Raw genomic sequence first — 11,075 nt, 5'->3', positions numbered from 1 at the left:
GCAATGGCACGATCTCGGCTCACTGCAACATCCGCCTCCCGGGTTCAAGCGATTCTCCTGCCTCAGCCTCACCCATAGCTGGAATTACGGGTGTGCGCCACCATGCCCGGCTAATTTTGTATTTTTAGTAGAGATCGGGTTTCACCATGTTGGCCAGGCTAGTCTGGAACTCCTGAGCTCAGGTGATCCGCCCACCTCGGCCTCCCAAAGTGCTGGGATTACAGGGGTGAGCCACCGCACCTGACCACTTTAACCCATTATTAACAGTTCATGTAATGCTTAATTCACTGAAACGTGACCAGTGCTCACATTACTTTTACAGATCAGGTAACTCTGTTTTAAAAGTTATTCCTCTGGTTTTCAAGGTTAACAGAGATGAATAAAAGTTGATACTGAAAATCGCATACAATTTGCTTTATTTTAAAATGTTCATTCTTTGCGTGGGGGTAATTAGCACTGAACAGTGTTAGCCACTCTCTTCAACTATGTATGTTTTTACTAATGCAAGAATGTTAACTGAAATAATTGATCAAAGGGTAGGGGGAACTAATTTACTTTAAGCCAACCGAATTAACGAACCTCTTTTCGCTATAAGGAGTGGTCATGTGATGCTGCAATGTAAATGAATAAATTAAGCATTTCGTACATAAATGCAAAATAGCACACAACTCCTTATCCTCCAAACTTCTGCTATCACGTTTTATCGTCGGGAATTACACAGACAATGTGCTGCCAAATTAACTGAGTTTGGGCCCAGGTTGGATTTGCAACACCTGAATATAGCATATGGAGGGAAGTGACAAAAGCATGAGCCGAGTAGCCGCATTCGCCTTCCCCAGACCACGTTGAGTCTGCCCAGATGTTGCCCAACCTGAGCGGTCCCCCTGAGTTCAAAGCTTCGGGAGAAGGCGCGCAACGAAGACTTCCTGCCGCCTTCTCAGGCTCCCTAAACAGTTGGAGCCTCCCTAAATGGCCACGAGGTTCCCCGGCCTCGAGCCTGTACCAAGGGGCGCGCTGGCGAAGGCAGCAGAAAGAGCCCAACACCTGCTTCTCGAAGGCCCAGCGAGAAACCTCACACCGACCGCGTAGACCTGGCCGGCTGGGTGTGGGGCTCTAATCTCATTCTCACACCTGCTTAGGGAGGCAGGCGAGAGTTCTCCAGGTGTCTGGGTCCTGGAAGGATGAAAGGAAGCTGTTAATAGGCGTGCGCTGGGAGCGCAGCAGGGGACGCGCTTTGGTCGCTGGGCGTGGGAAGACCGGGATGCCTGGGCCGCGGCCTGAGGGACTGAAGGGACACGCCGGCTCGGAGATTTCCCTTTGCTTTTTCTCTTCCCCTCGCTGGGCGACTAGCCAAGGGCTGCAGTAGCTTTCCACTCAGCCCTGCGACTTTTACACATTTCTGCCCGGGCGCACTTAGCGCGCAGCGGCTCCTGGCGCAGTGAACACAGGGTCGAGTCCTCTTGGGACGCACCCCGGACGCCCAGGCCTTCCCCCGCAATCTCTCGCAGTCCTGTGGGGCTCCATCGCCGTCGGGGCATTGGGTTTCCTTAATCCAGGGCTTCCCCATCTTGGGCAGGAGGAGGAGTCAGAACCCCTCCCCTCCCCCTGTCCCTCTCCTCCTCCTCCTCCGCCCACGGCCAGCCTGATTTTTAAATCTAATCTCTTATTTAAAGTCAACAGAGGAGCAGGAACCCCGCGCTCCTGCCTACAAGATATTTTTAAACAATTCTCCAACCTCTCCCGTGAGGGACAGCCTTAAGGAACCTCCCTGTTTCCCCCTCTTGAAGATTTAGGTAGCAGACGTAAGGGGGCCGGGGTTCGAGGGTCGCAGCTGAAGGCCAAGAGCTCTGCGCAGTTGGGGAGGAGAATTTGGGCTGGGGGTGGTGCGGGGGAAGCGACTAATACAAGACGAATGAATCCCAAATAGCCACAATTTAACACAAGAGCGTCAACTTGAAGAGATTTGAATCAAACCGGGAGCCGAGCCCCCAGGAGACTCCCAGGCACGAAGCCTCCAGTGCCTCCGTCGGGGGAGGTGGGGGGCAGGTGATTTCCCAGCATGTGACCCTGAAGAGGGAGGGTCTTGGGCCATTACGGGATGCGCCCAGAGACTAGGCGCGCCCGCACGCACGCACCCCCGGAGGAGACAGGCCGAAAAGACATTCCGCACCCCTCCCCAGGTCCTTGGCTCGGGACTGCGCCTCCGGTACTTTGCCCACCTCCCTCCCCAGCTGGGCGGGGACCACTGTTCTCCCTCATTCCCAAGGAGCCTCCGACCTGCTTGGACCCTTGGCAGTGAAAGGCTCCCAGCCTTCGCCCCTCCTGCCTTTCCCATTTCTTTCCCCCGCCTCCCGCCGACGCCCCCAGTTCTCTTGGGCTCGCCCTTCCTGAAAGTAGGCGAGGCCCAGAAGCTGAGGTTGGGGCGCAGAAGGAGGGGGGTGGGAAGAGGGAGGAGCGGAGCGCGGTGGCTGGGGGCGTGTCTTCCACTAGCCCAGCCCCTGGGTGCGCGCGGCGGTGGCGGCGGCGGCCGAGCCTCGCTTTGAGAGACAGGTATCGCTTAGGCGCCATGTTGTGAGCGGAAGTGGGGGAGCGCGCGGCGGTCGCTGTTCTGCTGGGAGCGGGCGCGGGAACCGGCGGGGGGGGCGGAGCCGTAGTCCCGGCGGCGGAAGGAGGAGAGGAAGAAAGGGGCGAGACCCGGTACCCGGCGGAGGCGCGAGGCTCTCGCTCGGCGTGCGGGCGTCTCTGGCCAGGCGCGCGGCTTTCGGGCGGTCGGCGTCGGCGTCGAGCCCTCTCTGGGGCCGCTGCTGCTGCTGCCGCCGCCGCCGCCGCCGCCGCCACCACTGCTACTGCCGCTGCCGTGGGGCTCGGGCGGCGACGGAGCGGGGCCGGCCGTGGGGCGGGCGGGGAGGGAGGAGGCGGTGAAGGCGGCGGGCCGGGGGGGAAGATGCCGCTGGCGCAGCTGGCGGACCCGTGGCAGAAGATGGCTGTGGAGAGCCCGTCCGACAGCGCTGAGGTGAGTGCAGCAGGGCGGCCGGGGCCGGCGCATCTCCTCCCCGCGCCCCCGCCGGCTCGCTTCGCTCCCCGGAGCTGGCCACTCGGCCCGTTCTGATCCCGCTCGCGTCTTCCCCCCGGGTTCAGGGTTTTGGTTTGGGTTGTTGGGCTGGGTCTGTTTGCCCGTCTGTCTGTTCCTCCCACCCGCACCTTCACCTCCTTCCTTCGCTCGGGGGGCTGCCAGTGTGTGGCGCGTGGGGTTTGGAGTGGGCGCTGGGGCTTTGCAAGAAGCCAATTTTAATCAACTTTGCGTGGGGGAAGCGGGAGGCGGAGCGGGGGCCGGCGGGGAGTTGGGAAGTTTGGCCCAGCCAGGTCGGGGGCTTTCCCGGACCTTGGCGACTTCGGGAGTTGAGGGAGGAGTAGGGATCGGGTTCACCGGGGAGCAGGGACTGTCGAGTCCGGCTGAGGCAGGGGCTGCTGCGGGGAGACCAGCGCGCGGGGCACGGACGGCGGCGACCTGTGGGGGGTTTCGGGTAGGGGGTGCAGCGTTTTGCCATCCCTCCGTCTGCCGCAGCTGTTGCTGCTGCTGTTGCTGCGAAGAAAGTGGAAGCCTAAGGTCCCCTACCCCCTCCGTTTCTGAGGTCGCAGAGCTAGACCCCCGTCCCTGCGAGTTGAGTTTCCTGTCCGTGGAGGTGAGAGGGTGATACTCAAGGAGATCAGCGGCCGCCGTAAAGGGCTTTCTGGTTTTCCTCGCCCGGGATCTGGTGACCGTCCCTGAGACACCCACCCCAGTGCCCAAAACCCAAACAGTATACCCAAACAGGGCAAAACAGAATTTCCCCGGGCGCATCACTCCACCGAGCTTTTCTGAACCGCCCCTGTCCCAGAACAACTCGGGGTCTGCGAAAATAATCCAGACAAGACCCATTCCAAGGTATCACCGCTCCTCTCCGGAGTGGAAAATCAATTCCTGATGGTGGCGCGTCTGTGATTCTTCCTTCTTGACTTTTTGCTGCCTTCTCTCCCCGCAGCGGACTTTGGGGGATTACAGGATGATAGGCTGCGTGTGTGTAATAGTTACTGAGTGAGTGACCCCATTTCTGGAAAGCATGACTGAAACGCGGGGGTGGAATGGGGCAGGCTCTGATGAGTGGTGTGCTTGGCGGCAGCCGCTGCCCTGCCGGCCTCCGCAGTGTGAGAGGTAGATAGGGTTACTGGTTACGTCAGTAAAACCGAGGCTCAGTTTGATCTGAGATGCGGGACACTTGCATTCTCCAGTGTAATGGAGAGGGCGGGGGATCAGTTCAAATCGCTTTTCACTTTTTTCCCCCAGTCACCTCCACTGCTGTATAAAAATTTTGCTTGTTCTCCTTAACGCACGCAGAGTTGTAATAGTGCTTATGATTGGTGCTTAGTATTTTGCGACTTGGATCATACTTGTAAAACCTGAACTAAATGCTGCTCTTCAATGGAAAAGACATTGATATATGTTGAAAGAAAATGAAAGAAAGAAAGGAAATCATGTTTTTAAGACTGACAGAATCATAAGAACTTTATTTAAAATTGTTAACCAGACTAATACTATGAATCTTTTATAAAAAATGCCAAATTTATGATGTTTAATCATCCTTTGGATGGGTAGTGTGAAAAACAGCATGCAAGAGCTCTTTTCATATTTTTCCCCGGAAAATTTTTTGCATTAAATAATATAGCTAAAAGGTTAATAAAATATTCTCTAAGTACTGAACTTGTGGAAAGAAATTAAATTTGCTTTGAGCCTTTTACATACAAACATTAATAATTGCAACTCAAGATCAGTCCACATTTCTGCTTGGCATTTATCGATGTGATAGGAAAACAATGTCATTTAAAACTCCACCTTATCCTTTTTCTATCTAGAATGCATTTGGATAAGGAAGCACAAAACTGATATTTATTTAGCACCAACTATATGCCAGGTACTGTACTACATTACTATTTCATTTTATCCTTCCTATGACCCAGCAGGGTAGGATTATGGTCCCCATTGTTATAGATTAGGAAACAAAATCTCAGAAGCTGAAAGGTACAACGATTATAAATAGTAAATGGCAGAGCCATAATTCAAAGCCAGGTGGATACAATTCATGTGCTTTGTTTTATATCAGGGTAGCTGTTCCAAATCTTTTGTGGAAAAATTCGGGGTATAAATAAGCCAGTAGTTAGAGGTCATCTATTTTCCAAAAACAAATAGAGTATTATAAGAGGTCTCATTTGGTAAAGCCTTGTTATTTCAGTTACTGTCATGTTTTCCAGAACTTGACAGATAGGATTCCACAATTTGCTATTTTCAAAGAATTTTCTTGCTATTCTGTCATAAGGTATGTCAAACAGAGCCAATGTAGCCAAGATTTATTAAAACTAAATTCTAACAAATTGCCTTTAGATATTTAATTTCCTTTGCTTGTTCAGCTATTTCAAGTAAATTACTTCTGATACAATTTGGAAATATTGAAGACAGTGAGGGAAAGGTTGAAAAGTTCCACTCAGAGGTCTGATATTTTCACTATTATGCCGTTTCCTCCCCAGTAGGTTCCTATCAGATAATAATTGTATTTTACCAGAGTAATATCGTTTTTTTAAAGCGTCATTTACTTGAGTAAATACATCAAAATATTTCTCTCCAGGTTAAAAGATTTCAGGATTGGTCTGTGTAGGAGTTTACATTTGTGGTCTCATCCCTAGTACACTGTGAACTCTTGAAAGCAGACTTTTCTACCGCCCCCCCCCCCCCAAATCCTCAGCATTCAACACAATGCCTGGCACTTACACATTGTGGACTTAATAAATATCTGCTGAATGAATCATGAAAGTCAGGAATAGGATGATTATGAATCTTATCTCTGTTTTTTATCATTTTAATCTCATTAAAATATGGACAATTTAAAAAGACCTCAGTGCCTCAGTAAAAACATAGGCAGTTTCTTCAGTTCCTTTACACTGGCCTTCCTGCTTTAAGACCTCACACGAATCTCATGGTGTTCAAAACAAAAAAACCCTTGTGGTTAAACTCAAACGTGGGTCAGAACATGATAGGCTAGAACTAGGCCAAATGTTTAAAGAAGCAAATTTAGGATAATAAAGGAAGTACTATGTAAGCAAAGTAAGGGTTGGTACAAGATAAAAAACAAACTAGCTTCCTAACTGGTCTAGGTGAATTCTTTAGTGAGTTACTTAAAGATGCTAATATGCTTTTGAATATTTGACTGTATAGAGAATGGATAGGTAGGAATTATGGCTCTTCTGTTCTACAAATCCCTTGCCACTGCTGTCAGAGACAGCATTTACTAGATCATAAGCCTGACCTAGAGTGATACTTTTTTCTCCGCTGCAGTAGAGTAGGTATAAATGATAGTAGATCTAAATATGAAGTTTTCAAAATAATAAAACTATGGAGGTTATTTTTGTTTTACAGAAATGTGTTACATAAAATAGCCACAATATAATGTGTTGTATACAATGTGTATTACACAATGTGTTGTATGAAAATAGCTACCTCGCCTTCCTTTAAATAACAGGTACCCATGATGCACTGAAAAATATCAAAAAATATCAATTATATAAGTATTTTATTATAGAAAATGAGGCCTTTGTGTGGGAGATCATGTTTAGTGAATGTGCAGCCATTTTTAACCTCAAAGATTATATAGTATTCTATAGTATAGTACATAGATTTTATAGTATTTCTACTATATCAATATTATGTAGATTTCTTATTTTATCTATAGGGAAAATGTTCTGTTAAAGTATAATCACTGATTTTGAAAAAAATGTTTTATTGTTTCTTTTCCTTTTCCTGTTTTATTTTTACCACCTTTCAGGTTTTTTTCTTTCCCCTAAGTGAAGATCTGAGGAGAGGACAGGTATTGTTACATGTCAACTGTCAAGTAACTGTGACACATTACTGAACACTTCATTGTTTTCAGTGATTATGATAGAGGATGTCAGTTTTGTAAAATGTAGAAAACTTTGCTTTATTTTGGCAGCTTGGTCCTGTAGTAATGGGGTAGATTCAAAATGTGAAACTTGCTGAATGCATTTAAATTTTATTAATAAAACTTTTATCTAATTACAGGAACAAATATAGGCAGACTTTGTCTTCTCTTTAGTGAACATTTCTGGAAACCACAATAAGTATATCTTATTTTTAATAAGAAGGGTGGCATAATTGGACTGTGTACTCCTGACCAAGGACTTGACATTTGCTAAATTATGGAATGACCAAAAATATAGATCACTTATCTAGAAGTCTGAGTTGCAGAACGATTGTCCTAAAGTTTTTTAAAATTTTTATTACTAAGAAACTCATACCATTGTGATAATTAACAAGATTTGCTCTACAGTTCAATGCTCAGGGACATGTGATCTGCCAGACTGTGAATGATGGGTAAGGTCACAGTTGCCTGTTGACCCAGTGCAGAATGGGTGCTTTAGACTCAATGGTTCAGATTGTAATGAATGACACACTGACATGTTGGTGGTCTCACTGGTAATGCCTGCCTGTGATAGTGCTCAGTTGTTTAGGTGCTTTGGTGGATAACACATTTTAAAGCATTGGAATGCAGCTGTGCAAGTACATATATATATACACACATCCTGTTCCCCAATTCACATAAATAGAAAAAAACAAGTATCTAAATTGTAATACCTAGCATTCGATATCTTCCTTCCACCCCGCTCCCATCAGTGTGTTCTTTTGGAATTAATACAGTGACCTGTATCATTAACTTGGAGATATCAGATCTCACATATTCTGGTTTATCAGTTTAACACCAAAAAGCATTAAAGAAAAGAAAAACTACCCTATTTAATCATTCAGTAAAAACTACCATGTTTAATCATTAAGTTTTGTCATGATTTAGCAAAACAAACACAAATGTGTGTGTGTGTGTATGTTTTATAAAACAGGTTCAGGATAAAATGTATCCATATAGCACATAATGATTATTTTAATACATTTGGCCTACTTATTTTTTTTGACAGTTTACCAAGTTGTACAGTTTAAAAGCCAATATTTATTAATCCCTAATGTACAGAAACATAGGAGGAAGTTGTCTCTTTGGTTAAACAAACTGTAGACCAAAATTTTTACTTTTTAATTGATAAATAATATTTGTACATTTTTATGGGGTCATGTGATATTTTGTTCCATGCATAGAATGTGTAATGATCACATCAGGGTATTTGGGGTATCCATTAATCATTTCTGTGTGTTGGGAACATTTCAAATCTTCTCTTCTAACTATTCTGAAATATATAATACATTGTTATTAACTATGGTCACCCTACTCCACTCTGCTATCCATTGTTAGAACTTATTCCTTCTATCCAGTTGTATGTTTGTACTGTGCCTATTAACCAACCTTTCTTCACCCCTACCCCCTCTGTAACCCCCCACACTCGTCCTATCCTCTAGTAACTCTCATTCTGAGTAGAAACTCCCTACCCATGAGCCCCACATGTGAGTAAGAACATGCAATATTTGTCTTTTTGTCATGTGGCCTGTTTTAAGCAAATACGTTAGTTACTGGTAATTAAGTATTTTGGTTTTTGCTCATTCTTAAAACTTAGAAGGGACTTTGTGGGGTTATTTGGATTAATAGCAAAGTGTTAAAGAACATAAGCTCTAGAGCCATAAAGACCTGTGTTTGAGTCCTGGCTCTGTCACTTAATAACTTTGTAACCTTATGCAAGTTATATTTAATATCTCTATACTTCAACATCCTAATTTGTAAAATAGGGATGAAAATAATGTCTACCTCATAGAGTTTTGATGAGAATTAAATGAAATGATAATATATGTAAAGTACTTGGTTCAGTACATGGTTTAAGTTTTTAATAAACAACAGTTACAATGAATCGTCCCTCTTAAAGAACTGTCTGAGTTTGTTTTTCCTCTGGGGTAATTTTTTAGAATCCAGCAAAACAATTAAAAGTGATTTATTTGATCGATCAGTTTAAATAGTCATGGTAATATCTGAATGTAATTGAAAGGGCAAGGGGAACAGAAATCTCTTGAATCTTGTCCTTTTTGCATTGATCCCTTCCTCAATGTTGTCTTTAAAGGGAAAAAACAGCATTGTGAAGAATATATGTGGAAGAAGGAAGAAAGGAAAGTTTGTTCACATTTTTAACATTGCTCAGATTGGAAGATGTCTCACAATCCATGGCATGTCATAGTTTAATTAGCAGCATGTTTTTCCTTAATATATAAAATAATAGTATATCTTACACTTGATTGTATCTTTTAATCAGTGAAATATAGTGTATCCTGTATGTTTACCTCTTGAAGGTAACGTGTCCCTGAAGAAATGGTTAAAGTCAGTTTATAGCATCAATAGGTAGAATTTTAACTTTCTTTGTAAAGCATACCGACACACAATGTGCACACCTTTTTATGTTTTAGGATGAATCCGTTCTGTTAATTTTTAGGGAAAGAAATTAATATGTCACACCTCCTTCCCCATTGCTATACATACATTTGTTATAGTTATTTGGAAATGCTATAAGGTAACTGGGTTTTCCTGTCTATATGTAGTCCTTTAGATTTTGCCTATAATGTGGTATTGGTTCTTACAGAACTCTAAATAGTATATATAGTATTTTTCAAGCTGAAAAGTCTCTGGAGATATGATGTTAAAAGGTATATCCATGCCTCAAGAATCACCCCTCTCCAAAAAACAAGATAGTGTGGCATAATCAAGTAAGTTGGGGAAATGTGGCATTAAATAAGATTTAACCTGTCTTTACTGTATAATTTAGAACTTTTAAGATGTGGTATACAATGAATCCGCAAAACGGATATGGCCCACAGCATTTGAGACTTGATGTCAGAACCCCTTTTTTTGTGAACCATCTATTGAAGTCTCAGTGGACACAAAGTGCTTTGCAGAACACAGTTTTGGAAAGTCTGATAACTACAGTAACGTGATCCAGTATTGCCTGGAAATGAGCTGTTATGTTTAATTGACTGTATTGAAGTTTTTTCATTAACTGTCAAGAGTTTTGTTTCATTTTGGATTGAAATCTTTCTAAATTGTATAAAAATGTTCCATCTTAATAGTGAATATAAATGTAATAATAATTTAGATAAAAGTTAAAAATAATTTACACTTTTGATTCGGTGTTCTGAAAATTAATGGTCATATTCTACCTTAATATCAAGCTAATTGCCCCTACTAAATGGCTTGTACATTGACTGTTTCTGTAACTTATGTCTAATATTTGTAGTTTAAAAATTTTCTTATATGCCACTTTATGCCACTGTTAATCTGCTTTTCTCTCCCATTTTCCTGTTAAAATTAATTGCTTCTCATTTTCACTTACTAGAGAATAGACATCTAGGATTAGTAATATACAAAAGTTACAGCTTCCAAATAATGTAAAATAGCATCCTCACCCTTTTTCTGGTCTCTGCTCATCATGTACAAATACCTCTGGGGTCAGGGGTGTTTGCTGGGCATATTTCCAAATAATGAATAGTGATTTTATGTTTTACATACCATAACAGAACGGCTCAATTGCTGGCATTACCTGCCCTGCATATTTAAGTTCCTCTCTTGAAGATGTCAGCTGGAAAGTAGAACTAAAAATGAACTAAAAAACAGGCAGCTTTAAATTGAAAGCTAGCTTACTGCCCTGCCTGGAGTCAGCTCTCCACATTGTGAGTCCTTTTCTGTTGTTCTCATAAAATAGTGTTAGTTTCCTAAATATTTGTTACTCTACACTTAGGTATAAATCTAAAAGCACTTTTAGATTTCTTGTCATAATAGAATTACAACCATAGCATAAGTTAAATCAGATTTTCCCATCTTAACTAGTATATCTATGGTCTCTTACATACCTTAAAAACTAGTTTTGTCCACCGTATAAATTGATTTTTATAATCTTACATATGGTGATGATCTCATCTTCAAATCTGACCTGGTCATTTAGATTTCTGTGAGCTTAGCTCTAATTCTTTGGGCCACAAAGCTTGTTACAGGAAACTTGGTTCAGTCATTTGATATGTGTTAGAAGCAGATGTCAAGTGATAGCCTGAAGCA

General features: G+C 43.5%; 1 protein-coding gene across 13 annotated transcripts in view; it reads left to right on the top strand.

Moving 5' to 3' along the window:
- The first annotated feature begins 2,119 nt into the window (after nt 1–2,119).
- RPS6KA3 (ribosomal protein S6 kinase A3) overlaps nt 2,120–11,075 on the top strand; it is a 111,856-nt gene continuing 102,900 nt past the window's right edge. For 5 of the 13 annotated variants that reach the window (XM_015127069.3, XM_015127067.3, XM_015127075.3 and 2 more), the window contains exon 1: nt 2,542–3,013. In XM_015127069.3, coding sequence (XP_014982555.1) covers nt 2,945–3,013 — 69 coding nt within the window. In that variant the 5' untranslated portion in view covers nt 2,542–2,944. Of the gene's footprint in view, nt 3,014–6,848; nt 6,894–11,075 lie in introns of those variants that run through there. The other 8 variants (XM_077989642.1, XM_077989639.1, XM_077989647.1 and 5 more) reach the window with 3 other exon arrangements.

Source organism: Macaca mulatta, chromosome X (assembly GCF_049350105.2).
Source record: "Macaca mulatta isolate MMU2019108-1 chromosome X, T2T-MMU8v2.0, whole genome shotgun sequence".
In the NCBI taxonomy this organism is placed as follows: domain Eukaryota; kingdom Metazoa; phylum Chordata; class Mammalia; order Primates; family Cercopithecidae; genus Macaca; species Macaca mulatta.
Note: the sequence above shows the minus strand (reverse complement) of the source record. Positions and strands in the feature narration are given on the sequence as shown.